This window comes from Ambystoma mexicanum, chromosome 4q, assembly GCF_040938575.1.
Source record: "Ambystoma mexicanum isolate Mex_15411 chromosome 4q, UKY_AmexF1_1, whole genome shotgun sequence".
Taxonomy (NCBI): domain Eukaryota; kingdom Metazoa; phylum Chordata; class Amphibia; order Caudata; family Ambystomatidae; genus Ambystoma; species Ambystoma mexicanum.
The window spans coordinates 1,182,294,414-1,182,318,037 of record NC_090928.1 but is presented as its reverse complement, the minus strand read 5'-3'; the positions used below and the strand labels follow the sequence as shown (position 1 = coordinate 1,182,318,037).

The 23,624-nt window shown below is 45.7% G+C and overlaps 1 protein-coding gene across 1 annotated transcript in view; it reads left to right on the top strand.

Annotated features, from left to right (window-relative positions):
• DNAH8 (dynein axonemal heavy chain 8) overlaps positions 1–23,624 on the top strand; it is an 8,835,797-nt gene that overhangs the window by 8,484,736 nt on the left and 327,437 nt on the right. The window contains exons 87-88 of the mRNA XM_069608756.1: positions 6,903–7,004; positions 20,838–20,998. Of these exons, the coding sequence (XP_069464857.1) occupies positions 6,903–7,004; positions 20,838–20,998 (263 nt within the window). The remainder of the gene's footprint in view (positions 1–6,902; positions 7,005–20,837; positions 20,999–23,624) is intronic.

Genomic DNA, 23,624 nt, shown 5'->3' with positions numbered 1-23,624 from the left:
TCCCAAGCCTGAGCATATTTTTGGAAATCCTGCGTGATGAGTTTTTGGGATTTTCCAACTTCTATTGCCCCGATGAGACCTTTCGGGCTTTGTCTGTTCGATGTTGCGGTGATGGTGTCGCCAGCTTTTACGTGAATTTCTATCAGCCCTAAGCGAGACGCTGTGTGATAACTGAGTAGGCACTGACTTCTAATAAGTGAGCGAATGACATGGATGGTGCTGTCTACCTGACGTCCGTTCAGGAGAAGGCGGTGTGTAAAGTGTCCAATTGTCTGCAATGGTGTGGTGGCTCCCCATTGGAAGATCCGCAAATGTGACGGCTCTAGCGTCGGTGGGCTTGCCATCTTGGCGTAGTCCTGTTTGCCCATGATGTTTACAGTGGCGCCAGATTCCACCATGAACAAGAATAAGTTGTTTTCCATCTTGATGGGGATTTTGGGGGCCTCTCTGGCTTCCTTGTTGTCAAAATTGAGGTTGACATATTCGTCTTGATTAGGCGGGTCGTGGTACGTGCCATAGGCGGTTGCCGGGACGTCCTGGTAATATCCCTCGTCGCCATATTCTTCTGGTGGATTGTCATATTCATCTGTTAGGTCTCGTGGTTGGTCTGAGTGCTCGGGCGTGTTTGTGTACTCATAACCTTGGTACTCATCGATGGCTCTGACAAACCGCTGTGGGTTCTGCTGGTAGTATCTTGGCTGTCTCTATTGTGGGGACGGAGCCCAAAAAGGTGTCCTGGTGGGCGCTTGTGGGTGTGTTGGAGGGAATGGTATCCCTTCTCTGCACACTGAGTGAAAATGTCCTTCCCTCCCGCAGTTCGTGCATTGTTGTGATAGAGCTGGGCATGACCCAGAATGTGGGAATGACATTCTGCAGCGGAAGCACTGCATCTGCTGATGCGGGACTTGTGGGATTTGTGATCTATTTGCCTGCTGTCCTCTGTCACCCTGGTGGGGTGGCTGTATGGCCGCTACGAGTTCAGTAGTGTCTTGCTTGGTGTTGCTGGTGCCGCTCATGGAGGCCGCTTGGGCGTCCACCCTCTCATAAATGCGGGCGAGCTCGCTCACTTCGGGAATGGTGAGTGGTTTTTTCAGTAATTGCTTTTTGAGGGTGGGTGAGAGAAAACCCTCTATGACTCTGAGTCGTATTGCTTCTTCGAGGGAAAATGAGTCAAACTGGAAGTGAGCTCCCTTCACCCTTAGGCGGATTATGAATTCATCCACCGTCTCCTGTGGCTTTTGTGTACACTGGTTGAACGGGTATCTTTCATAATCCCTATTTACTTCAATTATGAGGAGTCTGTCCAGTGCTTTGATTAGTTCGGCAAAGGTGTTTTGTTCAGCCGCAGGGATTGTCTTTACGATGATCTTAATTTCAACCCCTACCAGGTTGAGGAAAATGTCTCTAATGTTGGGAGAATCGCCATCTACCGAGCCTCTTATGAAGTACTGAAAATCTTCCATCCATTCGGTCCATCTGGGCCCCTTCGTGGCCTGGGGGGTCATCGTGAATGGTGGTGGCAAACGTAATTGAATTGACTTCACCGCGCGGGCAGGCTGTGGTGACGCCAGGTTGCTCATCTTACCGGTTCACTGGAGTCCTCGACGTCGCTCAGATGGAGGTGCGCTGTTGGCGGCACTCGAGGTTGGAGAATGGGGCCCTGGAGTTCTGGTGGGCACAGGTTGGGTTGACTTGAAACAGCCAGGTCAGACGTGTCCTAGTGTGGACAGCGGTGAGGGACCCTGGGTATGGGATGGGTCCACTCACCCATGCATGTAGATTGTATAGGCGTTGGTAAGATGTCGAGCTGCTTCTCAGGCTGGGCGTTAATTGTAGATCATGCAGTGCCCTCAGCAGGGGGTTGAAATCCCATATCAATGTGTGCATGCCTGCGTGTGGTGGCTAGACACGTTTAGCCTGGTCCAGAATGTGCTCCCCAGTGGCTGTGGCACGTGAAGGAGGAGGAGGAGGTGGGGGCTGGCGGAATGCCTGGGCCCGCGCATATGTCACTGCTGAGCTGCCTGTGACCGTGCGTCGCACGTGTGTCTGCCAAGGAAGGAGGAGACTTGGCGGAATGCCGGGCCTTCGTGGAGCGTGTGTCAGGTGCTCCCTGCTTCGTATGGAGGAGGAGAAGGAGGCGCGGTGGACTGCTGAGGGAGACAGCTCCGCCCACGTATGACAGCGTCAGCGGCTTCAAGCCAGGAAGGAGGAGGAGGCTTGGTGGCCTGCCGGAGGAGGACTCCGTCGCTTGTGGCTTCGGGCGGGAGGAGGAGATGGAGGAGGCACAGCAGCAGATGGAGGAGGCACTGCAGGTGGCCGAAGGAGGACGTATGCTGGACAGTCCTCGCCGCCAAATTCCAGAGGTTAGGCAGGTACGGTGGGAAGGGGTGATCAAGGAAGAAAGGATGAGGGAAGGATCGGGAAGTAATGTATTCAGAGAAGGGGGAGATGAGAATGAGACAGGAAGTGTGAGTTGGAGAGATGGAAGCAGTAAAGGGAAGCAAAATTAAACATTTGAGGAATGAGAGAGGAAGGGGAACAAGAAGTGACAGATGGAAAAGATAGAGAGTCGGCAGAGGGTAGCAGTGGGAGGTTGGCGGGATATTGGAAGGAGTTAGATGGGAGGGGGTAAAGGAATGCAAATGCAGAAGCTGCAAGGATCCAGGAAGGTATTTGCCTCCCTTTGAGGGGTGCCGAAGAGATCCACAGGCCTTTTGAAGTGCAAGGCCTTCCTTCTAACAAGGCTGAGAAAATGCCAACCAATCATTATGATGTACCCCACCTCCCGAATGTTACTTTTGCAAGCCAGAGATTTGTGAACGTCCCCCAGGGACAGCGTCAGGGCCTTTCAAAATATTCAGTTGAAATTAGCCTCAAGGGCCCCGCCCCATGTTGACAGTCTTATGGCACAGCAACGTGGTCCGTTAATTCAGGAAACTAAATATCTGCTCTGCAGCGCACACGTTACAGGATGCGTTTGCTGGTGCCTTCAGGCCATCACCTCCCTCTGGCCTCATGCAGGATGTGGGAACCTTCTTATCACCTTTTTGCATTTTTACTTTGATTTCCTCTACGTTAGCACCCTAATGTCAAAGATCAATTAGTTGCTTTTCAGTGGTCATTTAGTATTTCAGCTGGTTGCCTATCCATGATAAGCTGCAGCTATTACCCCCTCGCTGCATTCGTTTGACTCCATTTTCATTCAAGCACCCCGTTGGTGCTTTGGACTGTTTCTCCATCTTTTTGAAATCTGTCCCCACGAGCCCTGTAACATCAGACGGCCCTGCAGTTTCATATTGCTTTGTGTTCACTTCTAACCCTTCGACAGTTGCAACCTATGGTCGCTGGCTTTACTCAGATTTATATAAGCATCCATCAAAACTCTGGAATGGTTCCATGTGCAACACAAGTTTCCATTATCTGTGGGCAGGGCTGTGCTTTATATGAAACGAGCAGGTGTACCCGTGCTTCGCACGGTAATTCCCACTTCAATCCGAGTTTAAAGTTCACTCAGTGAACGAATATAGATGATGATGTTGCATGGTTGTTTGCATTACACGAAAAACAACGCTATCGATTCCAGCTACTTTGAGTTGGAGCATTGAGATTGCCCAGCAACATTATTGGTGTCCCGATCTACAGACGAGGCAGTAGTGACCTCAACATAAGTGCCGTACGTGTAGGGCTGATGCGTGTAAGATTGAAGTGCCGTACCCATAAATGTACGGCTGAAGCATGTAAACGTCATACTGTTGAGATGGCATACATCCATCAACTCCTGTGGGAAATGAAGTTCCTGTAATTTTCATGAGAGATCTGCCACAATGTGACTGACAACGTCATTGCGGCGACTATTGAAGAGACATTCACTGTTTCCTGTCACACGCATTACTGTAAAAGCACTGTTTTGTGTCACCCACATGACTTCAGAAGTGAGTGCTGCTAATGCCAGCTAGAATGCTGATAGTTTGGAAAGTTTAGAAACAATGAGCTGCTGCAGTTTATGTAGAGCTGCTGCAGAACTAGGGTGTGGGGAGCCGTATGACAGGGGTAAGCACTGTAGACCGCAGAAAAAAACTAAAACATTTGAAACGTTTTACATGGTCTACACCATGAAAAATATCCACATGCCAGATCTCAGGTTAGCAACAAGTTGGTAGTATGCTGAACATTTCAAACAGACACACATGTACACATATGGCAGGGGGAAGCATTGCAGGTCGTTTTTTAAAAAAAAAAGATAATTTGAAAAATGTTTATCTTATACTTTTTACATTCACCGCACCATGGAACCTACCCACATGCCAAATTTCAGATTTTGTATCATGTTGGGAAGTATGCTGAACATTTCAAACAGACGCACAAACATTTTCCCTTTTTTATATATAGAGAGATCGCAGCACATTAGTGATGACCAGAACCTCATTCGGCCTCATTACAAGTTTGCCGGTACAGTAACACTCGCGAGTGCCTTCCCGCCTGCCAGGACTGACCTGCTAGGAGGACCGGCACCCGCGAGCAGACCATGCCGGATGCACCGACACCAGTCTGCCGCAATCATTGTAAGACTTGTGGAATAAGAGCATGTGTCTCGTCAAATGCAACATCTTGTTCTTTATGTAATTATGGATTACTGTAAGCATGGAATTTGGATTATTATTCAACTGAGATTATGATTTTTTTTCTTAAATTTAAGTCAAATTCATTTGTTCTCTCTTTAGGGTGTCTCATGGAGTACTATCCGGTACATGATTGGAGAAGTGCAGTATGGAGGCAGGGTTACAGATGATTATGATAAACGTCTCCTCAACTGCTTCGCCTGGGAATGGGCAAATACCGGGTCCGGCAGGGCCGTAATGACCCAGTAATTTCCCATTCCCGGGCGCCGGTTTTACCGGCACGGCTATTGCCAAAGTCGTAATGAGCCCATTGTTTGCCCTCTCAGCTGTGAGACCGGGTTTTAAATGGGCCCATATTAAGGCCTACTTCAATACCCTCTTTGGGGCAGATTTTGGGTCATTCACTCTCCTGATTTAAAAATGTCATTCTGATATACTGCACCTTTTGGACATGGACACCATTATGGGTGAATTTATCAGATGGCAACTGTATGTAAGAGCACATTGCCAGTAATAGTGGTAATTTCTCCAGCATTGGATCTTTCATAGATTCAGATGCTTGAATATTCCCTGTCGTCAGACTGGGAATCCTCAGTGATAAAAATCATGAATTGTTTTACATTCGGAATGTTTTTTTTGTTATAGTACCCTGAATGAAACGCAATGCTATGCTCCTTTAGACAGCTCACAACATGATTCCATGTGTTAACCAAACATTTTAAGGTGTTTACAACTTGTTGGTGCTAATCCTGCTAATTTGTGCATCATTTGCGTTAAGGATTTGGCAAATGCAAAATAAAAAGATCTTGCCCCTCCACTGAAAATCAAAAGTCGGCACCCATGGCTGTGAGAGAAAGTGTGGTTGTAGTGTAGGGGGAGGAGAGTATAGTGGAGTGGAGATTAGTGGGAGGAAAGAGTAGTGGGAGTAGAGTGTAGTGAAGAGTGGTGGAGGAGAGTGTAGGAGAGAGGGTAAGACCAGTCATTTGGTGCAATGTTGAAGGCCTGCTGCAGATGTATACCCCAGTTAAAGCTCTGCACCTTGAATTTGGTTCTAGCCATGATCTTGCTCAAAACCTTTGAGCCATGGACTTGAAAGATATAACATTATCGCATAGAAAATGTTTTTTTGGTAGTTGTGGCATTCGCTAGATGCATCAGTGAGATTCCGGCTCTGCCTGGATGGTAGCTGAGCACTAAGATTTTATATAGACAGGACTAAGACTATCAGGAAAGCTGACAACCGCTTTATCACATACTGAGGAGCAGGCTCAGGCAATATGGCATCTAAAGCAACCATTGCCTGCTGGATAATAGGGTGCATTGCTGAAGCCAATTCCCTTCAGAGCAAGCACATCCCAAAGGCCTTAAATGTGTATGCAGTTAGGGCCAGCGCAATGGCTATGGTTTTCTGAAGACTGGATCCATGGCACGTTATTCAAAAGCTGTCAAAGGGGCCCTCACTTCCTGCTTTCTGCAAACACTGCTGTATGGACACGAGTAGCATGGTACTGGTAGCTTCGGTCAGGCAGTCCTGCAGAACCTCTGCTTAATGTTATTCATGCCCCCCACAGTGTGTATGCTTTGTACTATCCCATAGAATATGGAGGAAATGGGACAGGGCGTAGGAGTACTTAAAGATGACCCTCCCTACACGCCTGGCCTTCACCATACATGAAGATGCTGAGAACTGAGGGAGTCGCATCTGCTCCATAGCCATTAGAGGAAACCGCAGGCTCCATTTAATAGACAGGCTATCAACTAGATGAGATGCATCACTCCCGGCACTTCGAACAGAGCCTAGACCACCCCGCTCCCTCTCTGTTTATGCCTATCAGGCTCAGTTATTCCTAGTGTCAGCTCTGCTATCGCCCACTCTCCCGAAAAGGAGTGCCCCACCTGTGCTTCCAGTCCAGTCCAGTCCTGTTGTCTTTCTTTTAAAAGGGGAACCTCTCAGAATAATGCATGGATGGCCTAACATGCCGACAATATCTTGTGGAAGGAGATTGTGGGCAGCTCTGTTGTCTCTGTGGTTAATATAACTAAGTACATTCGTAGGATGTTTGATCTCTGCCTTGAAAACAAATTCTACCCTGAAAAGCACTTGCTGCGTCTGCCGCAATCATTGTAAGACTTGTGGAATAAGAGCATGTGTCTCATCAAATGCAATATCTTGTTCTGTATGTAATTATGGATTACTGTAAGCATGGAATTTGGATTATTATTCAACTGAGATTATGATTTTTTTTCTTAAATTTAAGTCAAATTCATTTGTTCGCTCTTTAGGGTGTCTCATGGAGTACTATCCGGTACATGATTGGAGAAGTGCAGTATGGAGGCAGGGTTACAGATGATTATGATAAACGTCTCCTCAACTGCTTCGCCAGGGTAAATTGAAAAATGTATATATTCTAAGGCTTTTACCAATTGTTTGCCATGATCTACACATTTTACATAATACATTCTGGATGCTAAGCTTCTCTTAGTAGCTTTCCCAGCAATAAAATAAAACTAAGTTAAGTACTTAAGAAAATGTATTATATTAAATATAAGCAACATTATCCGAAATTATATGAGACTTAAAGCAGGGTTCGAGGTCTCTCTGCTTGCCAATATATTTGAAATGTAGAGACACAATGAACCAATAGAATAGAGAGAGCTTGGAAGAATATAAAGGTCACTTTACAAGTGGTTTCCCCCCAATACATTCCTGGGAAATATAGTGGCACGGATGCATGTGTAAGCACCTTCGACGAGTAACACTGGCCATTGACAAATCACATGTCTTATTCAGTTGTCTTTATTTTTAGGTGGCCACTCATTACTATTTTCCATAAATCCCAGTTTGCACAAAATTTGCTGCTAACCACATTTATATCATGCACAGTTGGTACTTAATCACATCCCCTTTGCACCCTGACTACATTATTGTCATTTTCCTCACCCAGTTGGAGCAAAATTAACAATGTGAACATATTAAGCTATCACATCATAGCTAGTTTCTCATAAACCGATTTAGCACATTGCCAGTTCCCATCATATCCACCTAACACATTAGTTGCATTTTCCGTATGTCTGTATGCAGACATTTGGTAGTTTGTCCATTATGACCAGCTTGAATATTATTTTCAGTTTCCATCATGCCTAATTAGCACAGCAAGACAAATATGCACAGTTCACAAATCATTGTCAGAATACAGTAAAGGTTATCCCATCATATGGAGGTCAACCGGTTTCTGCAGTGTGGTCAGTTGTATTGCATTCATCAGGACCAAGAAGCAGGTCATTCATGATTCGTGGGCCAGGGAACCACTACAAATATTCCAGATTTATAGTGTTTTTTCTTGTTCGTTTCTCCAAGTAGATCGATTCTATCTCAAGGTAATGTAGTTTCTTGGGCATGAAGAGGTGATATTGCTGAGCTCAAAGATGGCGTTGCATTTCCCGTTGCCAGAACACTATAATTATGGAATACTTTTAGTGGTTCCCTGATCCACAAATCATGAATGAGCCGCTCTTGGTCCTGATGAATGCATCTGGAATATCCTTTATTTTTCTTAAGATAACCTCTTCGTTCTTCTCTAGCACCTATAGGGCTTTTTTAATCATTCCAACTGAGTGCATGCTGCATTTTCAGATGAGGTTTGAATAAATGCGGACTCATAAACAGTTTTTTGTGGGTAACATTGGTGTAGTCTTGCTTTGGTTTTTAGCTATTGTTTTTTCAGTTCACATTATTACATATGGATCGCCAAATTTGTACTATTTCTATCCCTTTTAGATAGGGGGCACACCATGGCTTTCAAGGCACAGGAGCCTCCAACAGGGATTGCGTATTTCTTCTCCAGTGGCCACATAGGTGACTTATTACACTTGATAAATTATTTAAAGTCTTGCTTCCTTCTTTCTTTGTATATAAACAGCGCTGCCACCACTGATTGGGTGGCCGTTGATTGATTAAACCCTGTTATTGGAGTTTGGGACCCTACCCCAATTTGCTTTGAATATAGAATTCTTCTCCAGTTACATGCTGTTATTTGCAAGAATATTAGGCTTGCAATGCAATTTACTTTTGTCACCGATGCCACACCCTACCCAATGCCTGCAATCTCTGGAGTGTCTGTGAGCCTTTATTTCCATGCCAGAACCATCCATTCGAACGGATTGCGTCCTCCCACAGGTTCCTCATTTTAGATAGATGTGTATACTGCTTTGAAGTCTCTGAACAATTTTCAAGAGCACAGTATGCGACATCGAGTTGATGTACCTCAATCCTGTCTTGCATCTGGACAGGATGTTGATGATGGTATAAATCGCATGCACTACTCCCCTTTCCTCAGTTAAATTTCTCTGCATGCACAGCACGCTCTCGGAAAAGTTTGACTCGCCTCAGCGATTCTCTTGGACTAACGTTGTCATTCTTGTTTGTGATTCTTCATGATGTCTAGACTGAAAACAGGCTTTTATGAGATGTGCAGAGTGTGAGTCAAAGAAGTTCATTACTGATCTGCACAAGATTTGTCTCTGGTGCCTCGGCGGAGAATATGAAGTCGTCAAATTCGGCTCCTCCGTCTTTCACACCTTCGAAGAGAAAATCTTCCGAAGGTAGAAGGTCCACTGGAGACAAGTCTCTAGAAAGGCCCAAAAAATGTTGTAAGCATTCCAAACGATAGATATCCAGGAGTGATTCCTGTCACTCTTCTTCATGGTCGTCACCGAAGAAGTCAAAGAAACAACGCCTTTGTTCCTCATCTTCGACTTTTTACCTAAAAAGCATCGGGTACATGTTCCTTATAAGACTGTCCCAGCGGCCGAATGGGAAAAGTTCTGTAAAAAGATAATGGATGTATTCTCGAAGGTGGCCCCGCCTTGCCCTCAAAAGAGCTGAAAAAGGCTGTTGATCCCACTGCATCTTCCAAGACCGGCAGTGAATCGAGTAAGGCTTCGACCGGCGCTCCCCAGTCTGAAGACCTCAGGAATGACGTTTTGAGTAGCGTCGACAGCGTCAACCATGGAGACAACATCAAAGCCAAAGGATTCTGGGACTTCCTCCTCGAAGGAGTCAAAGTCTAAGGGCCCTTCAACATTGACATCGACCTCAGAACTATCTTCAAGCTTCAAACCTCAGTCGAAGACGGATTTCTTCAAATCATCTGGGTTCATCTTCAGGGAAGACAAAGTCATACCCTCTGGGTATGAGCATTGTGAAACCCCTAATGTTCCAGAAGACTTGATCTCAGATCAATCCTGTCTAGAAGACCTAGCTAGTTGACTGAAGGGAGACAGTGGTCTGGATACCTCCTCTCAGGATGAATTTGACATGCCAGATGTCCATTCTCAACAAAATGCAGCCTATAGAATGGTCATGAACTGGGTTATCGAATATTTGGGTTCAGGGTGACATTTTTACATTAAATTCGCTGGAATTCTTATCAAATGTATATAAAAGTCATAAAATGTATATAATTTTTTGGGGATCATCAAATTTATTGGGGTCAATTACTTTTATAGGGGTTCAGATATATCATTATCAAATGTTATATACACTACAGCAGTGTTCTTATCACATTTATATAATATTCATATGAACCTTTTTGGTAGGGATTACATTTATTCAAATTCTATCAACTTTATAGGGGTTCAGGCACGTGCTAAAGGGGTGGGTCGCATGTCACTTGAAACACTGGATGAAAGGTATCCCACTCTACTACTCATACAGCTTCTTCCATTCTTTCCACGACCTCGCCCATCCTATTGTGGAGGAAAGCTTGCACAGATTTGACCAGAACAGGACTCTTTGCCACTGCAAAACCATATTGGAGCAGTATTGTCTGTGCATGAAGTACTGGCCGAATCTAGTTTTGTAGTCGGGTCGAGACTGTGCAACCGTTCCTACATCTTATGGACCTCATAGACTACTGCTTGTAGCCTATGTTTGCATATCTAGGGCGGTGGCCATAACCGAACAGACCATCTCCAAATGGACTGTCACATGTATATTTGTCTGCTACGAGTCAGCACTTAAAGCTCCACTCTAGAGGATTATGGCACACTCTAACAGGGCTACAAACACTTTCTTGAGGGAACAATAAACTTGCATTGTGACAATGCGTTGATCATTTATACCATGTAGATTTGAATCTGGCTACTCAATTGTAATTGCCTGCCATTCTTACCTGCCACTCTTCCGTATTTAACATTGTTCTCAGTGCCCTCACACAGCCCAGAGCTGCTTTGATTGATTGGTAGTTCTAACGAACTACATATCCCAGCATAACCAATCTTCTAAATGACATTGGCGCTGCGTGAGCGCTGGCGCTTTTGCAAGGCCGGTTATCGCCGGTTTGCGTATGGTGAGATCTGCACGCCACCCCATCTCTTTCAACATCATTGCGTTTTCCAAGTATTATACTTATTGTAGCCTCTTACCACCATGCATGATATACGCTGCCTCATTGGGGGGGGGGCTGCGCTCCACTTCTCTGGCTTCCCCAGCGCATAATCCCGTGCCTTGCCGCCTAAAACATGCAGACATTCTGGCAAAATGTCTCCACTGCCCACCCGCAGCGGCCCTAATCTAACACAGACAACCAGGACTCTACTGGCTCACAGGCATAAGGATGCACGGGTTGTCAAGACCTCTCCCTCCTTGCCTGAATCTTCCCGGCCACGTGGAACTTATGTCCCTTCTCTGATGCCTACGATACCAGTACCTCAGGCAATGACCACCCTAACGGCAACACTTTAAAACATTGTCATGAATCTAAAGCAGACCCAAACATCAGTATCCAGGATTCTAAAGGGTCTCCTACCACTGCTCTCGAGATCAGTCCTATCTTAACATGTGCCTCTCCCACCGCATTGTTCTATATCTCTGGCAGCCCACTCCACCCGCCACGCCTCTGTGTTTTTCCCTATTGCACACACGCTATCTCCTTCAGCACATGGTGGAAATTGAAGATCTGACAGACACCTCCCCTGACCTTCTTGCTGTCAACGAAACTTGGCTAAATGAATCAACACCATCTGATGCTATGCTGGCTATTCCCCTCAACTATCAAATCTTTCGAGCTGACCGTCCCTCTCAGAGAGGCAGAGGGGTAGCCCTTTTGATCAATGAACAGTTAAGCTTTCATGTGATTTCCATGAGATCCCAGATGGCTGTGAAATCCTCCTAGCAAAAATGAAAATCAATTTCAACAGAACTCTGATCATCCTAGTAATCTACAGACCGCCCAGAGATATGCCTCGATTTGAGGAAAAATTACTTGGTCTTCTGAATAATGTCACCGAAGTCAGCACCCCCCTGATTGTTTTAGGAGACCCCAACCTGTGGGCTGATGACCCACAAGACAAGCAAGCCGCCTCCCTTCTTGCTGCCTTGGACACCATTGGTTTTACACAATGGGTGAAAGGGCCAACTCACATAGGGGAGTCACACGCTTAAATGGGTACTTTCGGATCATTTGTCTATAACAAACACCACTGTCACCGGTCTGACCACTGCCCAGTGAACACTGTGGTCCGTCTACCAGCTCCTCCATTGAGACTGGACGCATTACCCAGAAACCTTAAGAAAACAAGACATTTTAAAAACATTACACCGCGGAAATTATCCACTGCGCTTATCTTCAGGTTATTCCCCCCTTGCCTCCTTCAGTAATGCAACACATCTAACAGCTAACCTGGATTGTACCATTGAGGCTCTTGCCCCCATAAGGACCAAGATGATGAAACCCGAACCCAGTAGGAACTCCTGGTTTAATGATACCATTTTACAACTCAGACACATAAAGAGTGCATCGGAAAGGGAATGTCGGAAACATCCATCTCCTCAAACCCTCCTTGTATGCAAGCAACCATTAAAAAAATGTAAGACCGCTATTGTCGAGGCAAAATCCACTAGCTTTAACAACAGGATAGCCCACGCAAAATCCAGCTCTAGGGAGCTCTTTACAATTTTGAGGGAATTCGAAGGCAAATCTGCTAGGATATCAACTCCTAACAGAGACTCAGCTTGGTGTCAGGATATTCATGACAAATTCTTCTCTAAATTCATAGGACACCATCAGGCAATCCTCGCCCGAAGAGAGCCTCTCTTAAATACAGGGAATTCCCCCCATCCCTCTTCCGGCTCCCCCACCCCTCAAGACAAGAAGGTATCCACCAAGTTTGGATTCAAGCAGTCCACCGAAGCCGAAATCCAGAAAAGATAATATCAGACACAAAATCTACCTCCTGTCTTGGCGATAGTTGCCCTTTTAGTATCTCCAAATGCTGCCTTGATGTATTAGGTCCATGGGTTACTAAATTGACTATCTCTCGTTTAGCGAAGGCAATGACCAGCTCTCACTCAAGGAAGTGTGGATTACTCCCTTGCTGAAAAAGAGCAACCTAGACCTGTCGATAGCCAACAAATTACTGACCAATAACAAACGTGCCTTTCTTGCTAAAGATCATGGACTTTGTGCCATATAACCAACTCCAGGAATTTATTGAATGCAATAATATCCTAAGTCTACGGCAGTCGGACTTTAGAGTCAAGCATGGCACTGAGACTGCCATGTTGGACCTCAAGCCCAACCTTACCAGCATTCAGGACAGAGGTCAGTCAGCTCTTCTCATGCTTCTGGATCTCTCAGCGGCCTTTGATCTGGCCGACCACACTTTGTTGGTGACCAGATTAAAGGGCAGGCTGCATGCTCTAGCGTGGCAGCACAGTGGATTTCAACCATCCTTGGGCCCCGGAATGCTAGAGTAGCAAATGATGATGCCAGCTCTTTTACAGCTGACATAACCTGTGGTGCCCCACAGGGGTCATGTATCTCTCTCTCTCCCTATTCAATATTTACATCATGCCCCTCCTCAGCCTCCTGGATGACCTGGGTGTGCAACATACCAACTACGCAGAAGACACCAGGTCATCCTTGAGCTCTGAGGCATTTATACACAGGATTCCCTTGCCATTAACTCCATCTATGAGGCGATCCAGGTGTGGATGGCAACTAACTGGCTTGTCATCAACTGGACAAGACAGAGCTCCCAATTGTCACCTCAGGGCAAAGACTGAAAAAACGTGCTTCCGAATATGAGAGTTTCACCATTGCTGGCAGCAGAATTACAGTGGCCAAGAGCGTGAAGACGCTGGGCGTCCTTGACGCCGAGCTCACAATGAGACCACAGGTTGCACACATTCGAGCCGCCTGTGGGTACATGAACAAACTGCTCAACCACATTCACCACTACATTTCCTTTAGCATCAAGGTTGCTGCTGGCCATGGCCTTGGAGAACTCTCGTTTGGACTACTGCAACAGTCTGCTGCCTGGCAGTTCCCAAGCCAACATTAAAGTGCTCCATGTTACCAAAAACGGAGCTATTCATGCGATTCACAGTCTCTCGCGACGAGACCATATAAAACAACGCCAGGAGGGACCTTCATTGGCTCCCTATAAAGCACTGTATTACATGCAAGCTCCTACCCCTTGCTTACAAATATTGGAACAAGGAGGCACCCAAATATCTCACAGACAGTCTCAAGGATAGCCAACCTAAATGTAATTTACCGTCGCAAGACCAGTTCAAGCTGATACAATGTAGTTTCAAGCTGGTCAGATTTGGCGGCACTAGCTTGGATGGCCAGGCTCCCGCAGTCTGGAATAGTCTCCCCCTGGGACTGCGAATAGCAAACACCCTAAAAGAGTACAAAAGAATGACTAAGACCCACCTGTTCAACCTTAAATCACGTTGATTCATGTTCACGTAGCATCTCCACCCCTGACCTTCCCACAGCTTCTGTTAACTTTTCTATGTTTTACATGCTCCCTCTATCCCATGGGCATGTGGCATGTAACACAAATGTAAATAAACATCCCACACATCCCAATTCAGAAGATTTGCAGATGGCCATCTAGTCAGCTCTACGTATGTTTGGTAAGCATTACTGCCTAGACTCGGATGCCAGAGCTGAGGCCTTGGTTGATAGGACTATCGTTTAGCAGCACATCATTGGATGAGGTTCGGTCCCCTTGTCCTGCTATCTCCAAGGCTCCCTCCTTCCTTATTTTTGTATTCGTAATGCTGCAGTAATTCTTCAAATAAAAGGAATCTGCAATAGTTACTTAGCTTACGGATGATGTTGACTATGATGGATAAAATGCTTCCTTTTTACTCAAAAGAAAATATTTCCTCATGTTTTGTCCAAAGGCTTCAGGCTTCAGGGCCTATTTCAATAAGTATTATATCAATGCTTGATAGTCTCAAGGACAAGTCTCGCAGTCATGGTCTGGATAAGTTGCAGAGGGCGGAGAGTAGAGGCAGGCAGATTTAGAAAGAGGATGTTGCAGTAGTGCAGCCTAGAGAGACCAGAACTCTAGAGACAGTGAGCTTCTGGGGGAGGGAGAGGAAAGGAAGAATAACTCTGAGGAGGTGCAGTTGGTAGTTTGACTTCTTAGAGACATCAGAGATGTGAGGAGAAAAGGAGAGTGTGGAGTCAAAGATGACCCCAAGGTTCTTAGCCTCACAGGAGGGAGTAGGATGTTTGCCAAAAGAGGCCGGCCAGAGAGTGACAGGAATGGAGGGTGCAGGTGTCCCATTGAGGAGAATCTCTGTCTTACTGGCATTAAGGCCGGGATCGTTGGCGGCACACCACTCCTGGATAGCAGACAGACAGTCAGAGATGAGAGAAGGCGAGGAGGTGGCAGAGGGGAGCCAGAAAATGAGCTGAGTGTCATCCGCATGGCACTGAATGTTGTGGCAGAGAGCGGCAATGCAGTGGGTGAGAGGTGCCAGGTATTGGTTGAAAAGCCAGGGGGAGAGGTTAGACCCATGGGGAACACCACAGAGAGAGAGAGAGAGATAGAGGAAAGGAAGGACCCAAGTTGGACCTGAGAGGATCTATCAGAGAGGAAAGATGTCAGCCAATCCAGTGCCTGATCAGTGATACCCAGGTTATCACAGAAACTATTGAGCAAGAGGGCATGGTTGACCGTGTTAAAGGCAGAAGAGAGATTGTGTAGGATGAGGACAGAGGGGAGATAAGAATCAAGGTTAGAGAGCAGCACTTCACGGATGCTCAGGAGAGCAGTTTACATGCTTCTGGCTGCTGTGAAGCCAGACTGATGGTCATGGGGACAACCAACAGATTTAGTGTGAAGATTAAGCTGGGAGATGGCCAGCTTTTCCAGGAGTTTGCCGAGGAAAGGAGTGATGGAGATCGGCGATAGTTAGCTGGGCAGTAGGGGTTGGCTGAGGGTTTTCTGAGAAGAGGGTGCACAAGAGAGTGCTTCAGGGGGGAGGCAAAGGCTCCAGTGGCTCGCAAAGGAGTGGTTGCAGAAGTCAGCCAGGGCAGGAGCGGGGGTGTCAATGGCCCCTGATGGTTTTGGAAGAACAGGGAAGAACCTGTTTTGACGAGACTTTCATAGATCAGACTTGTCTAGAAACCTTGTCAGGGTGGAACAGAAGAAAGGCAGAGAAAGAGGGAGGAGAGCTGGGCGAGGGGGGCCAGAGGTAGAGGGGAGGGGAGAGTAGAGGGAGGAGGAGCAGAGCAGGAGAGGGTGGACAGGATGTCCTGAGGTTTAGAGATGAAATAGGAAGCCAGGGCCATGTAGAGGGCCTGGTAGGGGACAGGAGAGGTAGAGACTGAAGCAGGATTGGCCAGCTCCTTGCAGATTTTAAAGAGTTTGGCCAATTTGTTCGATGCTGCAGAGAGCTGGGCTTGGATGTGGGCTCTCTCAGTGCGACTAGAGAGCCGGTATTGCCTTTGGAGCAGGCGGCAGGACAGTTTGTCAGAGGGTACACATGAAGCTAGCCATTTCCTCTCAGCCGCCCTGCACTTGTGTTTAAGGTTAACGAGGTCAGAGTCGTACCAGGAGTTGCACTTTGCTTTGGGCTTCAAGCAGATCCTCATTCCGGGGGCATGAACATCAAAAGTATCAGAGATAGAAGAGTGGAGCATGGAGAGGGCTGTGTCAGGATGTGAGTCAGCCCAAGGTGGAGGAGGGGGAGAGAAAGTGGCAGTGAAAGAATCAACTGACACATGCTTCATGGGCCTGATGACCGAGAAGGTAGGTGGCAGTGCTGGAGTTGGCTTGGCCTGAGGGGTATAGAGGGAGAGATGGGAGGAAAGGAGAAAGTTATTACTCGAGGAGAGAGGAGTAGTCAGAGGGATAGAGAGGGGGAAGTCTGAAGAGATCAGAACATCGAGAGTCTAGAGAGAGAGAGAGAGAGAGAGAGAGAGAGAGAGAGAGAGAGACGCAGAGGTCGCGAAAGAGTCTAGAGGAGGGACAAGAAGCATCCAGGAGGATGTTGAAGTCAAGAAGGGGGAGTTGAGAGGTCGAGGCCAGGAGGGAGGAGGAGAGGTCTGCCCACTCAGGAGGCGATCTGACCAGGTGGCTGACACATAGTAGCCAAGGTAAGAGAGTGGCCAGGAGAGAGAGAAAGCCTGCAGACAAGGCATTTGAAAGAGAAGTAGGCCTGCATAGGAATGTGTCATGATGCCTACCCCCGGGGACCCAGACCAAGTCCAGCAACCCCGGAAGCAGGCATCAAGTTACCCCAAGCAAGCCCAACAACCCCCGCTAGGGGCTATTTGGGTGCAGTCCTCATATGGAGAGTACCTTACCTGATGCAGACCATGCTGCAAACTTACCTGATGCAGACCATGCTGGAACGAGGCTTGGAAGGGACTAATTTACCTAGGGACTATTTTTTTACTCGGGTGGGGCTGGGGAGGAATACTTACCTGGACTACTTTGGAGGCTATTTAAACCACGCCCGAAGAGCAGCACATGCTTCGTGTTATTCTGCATCCAGCAGCGTAACGTTCACCGTGCCTGCAAGTCTGCATCCAGTCTTCTGCCACGCCCGCCTCGAGTTTGGAGCTCCTAGAAAAAGGGAGAAAGAAGGAGAAAAGGTTAGAACAAGAGCAATACCTCTGATCCCTACCTGAATTCCCGATCCATCGCGCCTTTGAGCTGGAAGAAAGAAGTTATTTTATGCGCGTCGCCTCGCCTGCTGCAGCACCGCGCTGAACTCACCGGCCCTCGCAGCATCTTCGCATTTCACTGCATCCTCCTGCATGTTACCACCGCACTCCGGCACGTAAGGAGAAGACAAGAACAGCAAGGTGAGCCAAGGGAATACACAGAGGAATACCCCCCATAGACTTACCTGATTTTACCACCGGGGGTACTATTCTTCTTCACTGATCGGCGCAGCTTCTACTGCATCCTAGCCGAACCCCCGGCCCCTAAGGGGAAACAAAAGGACAGCAAGGTGAAACAAAGGGAACCCTCCTCACCACAAAAGACTTACCTGATTTTACCGCCAGAGGCATTATTACCGAGACTTCATACTTTCTCTCAGCGCCTGAATAAGGGAGAAAGCAACAGGGTACATATGGACATTATTTTATCGAACTGTGTTGGATAATACAAATCCTTACCAGAACATTACCGGTTGCCACGAGGAACTCTTCAGTAGGGTCAAGCTGCAACCTGCAAGGAATCAGACAAGAGTGAAAGTCAGGCATTTGAACTCTTACGAACTACATACTTACGGCGTCTTGCCATGAATATCGGAGTCAATATTGTCCTGGAACTCACCAATTCCTTCGAGCCAGGGAAGCAACTGGTTATCTACGCGCCCCTGCACTCAATGCAGGATGGAGAGCTCATCTTTTCAAATCATCAGGTGAGACTATAAGAGGGAACATCCAAGGTGATCAGTGGGGAGAACAGCGGGGTGGGGGGATTTACGCTCAACTCCACGGGTGGTTAATTCCCTTTCTCCACTTGCAGAAGAATATTCCTACGAGCCCAGCAAACGAAGCTAGATGGGCCAGTCCAGTTCGTCATCTCGGCCCTACGCGTCACATTGGTGGAGACCACAGCAGTCCAGTCCAGATCGACGCCTCTGTGGGAGCCAGGTGAGCGTGACAGAATGACAGAGGCAGGATCCACTCCGGAAAGATCAAGGCTACACCCCCTCCAGAACGGTTGGATCTGGGCGCCGAGAGGATCTTGTAGCCATCAAGGAGGAGAGTGTCAAAGCTCATGACAGAGCTGGCCATGAACCATGTCTCAGTGACACAGAGGACATTGAGGTCAAGTTCTTCAATGAGGCAGCAGATGTCAGAGGATTGTTTGACAGCAGAGCGAGAGTTGAGAATGGCAATATGGAGAAGGTTGCCATCCTTGAAAGACTTCCGGAGAGGGGTACAAATCAGAGGTACGCCCTGCGGAGGTGTAGTAGGAGCCGGAAGGGGGGCAGAAGAGGAGGGAGCAGAGGGTAAGGTAGCCAAGGAGGAGGCAGATGGGGGAGCCAAGGGAGCCGTAGGAGGGAGAGAAGGGACAGCAGGAGAAGAAAGGAATATGTTGCAGCTTGCATTTCAGTGCACTGCACTGGACGTTCCCTTAAACAGCAGGTGAAAGTGTTTGGGGGTTTGTATTCTGTGTGGGAGGGAACATGGTGATGAGGTGTGTGGTGAGTGGGTGCAGGCCAGCAGGGAACATAGCTCCACTACTTCTTTTCGTACACTTCGACCACTGTATACAGAGCTTAAACATAATCAGACACTGACTTCCTAATTTTGCAGTAAGAAAAAGGAAATGTTAATGCATAAATATGTACATTTTGTGGCATGTATTCTTATTTAAAAGAGTTATAGTTAGCTATTAAACTTACCGAATTCTATTTCAAATCCTCTTATTGTGCCTAAAGATTGAAACCAATATATCACAAAGTAATATGCTTCAAATAAGTGATGTGCCGGGCCTGGAGTCATTGGTTCTGTTGGAAATGGAGATCAGAAATGTACATGAATTCATCAATCAGACTAATTGTAAGTTGCAGATAGGTGAAATAGTATATTTTGGCCTTATTTAGTGGCACATTGAAAAATGACACATTTTGCGCTATTTTCTTTGAGTGCAAACTTGTTGTGAGCTGGTTGGTCTGAATACTGCACATGGAAAGGGGACCGTGTAGGGGTCCAGCAGTTTGGCCTAGATGCAGTTATGTGGGATTGCCCCTTTAACATCGGTGAATCACTCCTTCTGCACAGAATAAGCGCAGAACCAACAGTGATGTGCATATTACACAATCGTAAGTGAACAACTAAACTGTTACTGTAGCTTTTTATTAATTAGATACTCATTAGTAAATGGTTCTTATACTTTTGTTGCATATTATTTATAAATCTATTAACGAATGATTAGTGCACCTTATATTGATTCTATACAGAATGTGAGATTCACCAGTGATACACAGGGAATACTGCAAACTGTTGAGGCCTACAATGAACCGGTTTCACTCCAGCTGTTAAATATTGTATTTCCCAACACGCTGGTCACACATATGCACGCTGTACAGTGCTTTAAATAATACACATAGAAAAGAATTTGCCTGGTGTCAAAACAGTTTGGCATTGATGTAGCCACGTGTGACTGTCCCTTCAATGGTGACTCACTGGTGAATAACTCATTCTGTACAGAATGAACCCAGCGCCAGTAGTGAGGTGCATGTTCTGCACTTATACGCGCACTGCTAAATTGGGTCCCTTTGCAAGTGCCACATATTGTTAAAGTAGGCGTGTATGCAGCTGTTACACATTTCTTAACACCTTCTGCAACAGTCCGTGGGATTTTAATTTTGCTTTGAGGCAGCGTCGGGGAGCTCAATAAACGTGTTTGTCATCCTTCCTTGTTCAACCTCAAAACAACACACGGTTGAACTGCAACATGTACTTTCATGCTCACATTACACCAATGGAATCCTTTAGAAAGTGCCTGATTTTTACACTTGTAAGAAGCAGGTATATTCAATTGGAATCCATTGTAAGTGCCTTCCGCAATCATTACTTGCGAGCGGCATTTATACTTTTCTAAATCGTAATGGAAAAGTAAAGTGTAAAAGTGATTTCACTTGTCTTTTACTCTTTAGTTTTCCACTACGTGGAGAAAATCATTACAGTTCGGGGGAGGAAACGTGGTTGCATTAAAGTGCAAATCCTGGTGGTTTGCTCTTTGCAATATCCACTTTAGAGAAAAGTGTTATATATTTGTTATACCCTTATTAAATTGGTTTCCCATTAGTAAACGGTTCTTACACTTTTGTTACATATAGAACATTCATTCAGGCTGTTCTCTAGTGCACCTTGTTATAAAGTGATACCACATTTGGGGGCACTTTATTAAAGTGTTGTGCTTTCTGTTACACTCCAGGTTTGGTTTAGCGAAAAGATATTCGATCCAGTATTTAATTTTTATGTTGGGTACAAAATCCCTATCTGCAAGACAATAGAACAGTATTTGGAAATCATACAGTCACTGCCTGCTGTGGATACACCACAAGTGTTTGGATTACACCCCAATGCTGATATCACGTAAGCTCTTTATTCAGTTTCTACTTGTAATGTCACTTTGGAATAATGATGCAGTCATCTGTTGAATCATTACACTTTACATTCTTTTAGAATGTTGCTGTTTACCTCTACAATTACTCCAGTATATTTCAAATATCACTGCGGTTACATACTCCAGGTTAATGCTACACATTGATTTTTCCAGTATACTGAAATGTGTCTTTGATTGGCTGCCGATTGCAGGTATCACTTGTAGAGTGAGATTGGATGAGGGCACTTAGGTGTAGCACCCATAACTTCAAATAATTATCAAGCCCCTAGGCCCACAAAGCTAGAGGTCACTCCCGTGACCCCATGTTTAGCTGCTGGTAAGGTGGCTGAGCCTCTTAAAAAGCACATATAGTGGAAGTGGTTCACCTAAAATAATGATGTCCTATATCTGGCTGGGTAGAACACCATGGTTAAGGTCACTGGTGTGACCCCACCTTTAGTTAACACCAAGGTGGAAGAAGCCCCTGAAAACCCATCTTGAGTGGAAGTGGTTTGCACTGTTGATAGGAACTTAAGTGTCCCTAGTCAAGATAGAACACTGTAAAAACATTGTTCCATTCACTAATGTGAATCTGCCTTCAGCTGAGCCTGAGGTAGAAAGACCCTCTGAAACCTCACAGACAGTGGAGGGAGTCGACCAGCCACTGTGAAGACAATTCCTAGGGCGGACAAGAACCTTGGCGTACCTGTCATACACCCTGTGTGGTGTTTGACCTTTAGACCAAAGGCCCCTTCAATTAAACCTTTAGTGGCTGAACCACTTGAAAAGCCACTTACAGGGAAGAGGCTCCTAAAACTCTAAAGCTGGATACTCCTGAACATCCACTTACAGTGGATGTGTTCCAGAAGGGTGTCCATAACGTAGGTGTTCTTGGCCAACCCGAAAAAGTAGGAATTATGTTTTCTCCTTTAGTTCAGAGTGCCCAGAAGGAATCTTCCAGGCCTGAAAAAACTGAAAACCAAAAAGAGTAATATGAAATCTAAGAACAGCTTTCTTGCTAGGCCTTCTAATAAAACGCCTGTGACTCCAACTACTCCTACAGGAGGATGGATAGATGTTTTCAAGGCAAGGGTGTCTGTTTCAAGAGAAAACTCTACAGCTGTGGAATCCTCTACAGTGGATCCTACTGTAAGTCCTTATGTTAGTAGGGCAACCTATAACAAAGGCAACTCTAAAACTAGAATGTTAGGGAAATGGGAACCTAAACTATGCTCCACCATTTCATGTTCCATTTCTAAAGTCCTTGACCCACACTGCTTCCGAGGAAGAGGTGGGTAGACAAGTTGGTAAACTATCTAGGCCTTTGATGACTGGTACTCCTCAAAGCTGGTCGAAATCCAGAAAGTCAAAAGCTAGACACCTTGAGACTGTGGGTTCTTCTGCTGAAGACCCCATTGTAAATCCTACTGTTAGGAGGGAAAACCCTAACCAAGGTAAAAGCAGAAAAACAGAAACAATAACATCTTAAAAGAACTAACTGCTTACATGTTCATTACCAGACATAAGTTTATTCTGTCTTGGCTTACTGCTGTTTACACTATTTTGTTTAATGCGGATGTGACAATTGACACTCTGATCAACAACCCAGACTAGGCGAAAGCCCAAATTTATAATACTGATTGGATCAAAACGTGTGAATTGTGCATGTCCTACGTAGATGGGGACTCACAGCACTTTCCCCCCAAAGAAAATGGAATGTTTGTAAAGCTATCTCAACAGCGCATCCTCAGTAAAATATTGCACTGCAATCTTACGATTGCGTTTTAATATTTGGCCTACCAGAGCATTGCTAATGAAACGCAGAGTAAGTTCAATATAAGAAAATGATTGCAGCTTCTGTGGTGTTGTAAATATTTCGGAAACACTGAAACATCTGATAACACAATGTCCGGCTCTGGTAGCTGCTCGAAAAATTCACTTTACAAGATACTGTCGATATTTAGGCAATTTGGAATTAGAACAATGTTGGTTAGTGATATTGAACAGCACTTATCTTCCAGTCCAAATAGCTTCAGTCAATTTTTTGGAAAGTCTGCATTTGGAAAATTCTCCACCTTCTAAATAAGGCTTACTTCTTCCACCTCTTGGGTTTATTGACCCAATATAAGTTAGTAAGTGTTCTTCCTTTGTCTGTGGTCTCTGATCTTTTTTTTAATAAAAAAATGCTGTATGAATGACATTATATATAGAGAATTTTTGCTTCAATTTTGAATATTGTGTGAAGTTTTACTTTTATGTCTATTGTAATTGCTATTTTATTTTGTTTTTTGTATTGATGTTGGATTAATGCTGTAAAAATATTTGATCTAAGAGGAAGTGGAAACATGTAAAATGCTTTGCCACAACCCCTCCAACTAATATACCAGAGACCCAACCTGCTCCAGAGGGAGAGGTGATGCGGAATAATGGAAACCCCTCTGTGTCTAAGCGATTTCTTTATAAGAACCCCTTTAAAAAGCCTATTGTAGGTTCAGAAGTTACTGGACTGGTAGATTCATTTTCCCTATACCTCTGTGAATGGGAACCTTTTTCCACACTCAAGTCTTTTACTCTTTTTATGGGTGTCATTTCTAAGACTCTCCATAGTGTCTTTTT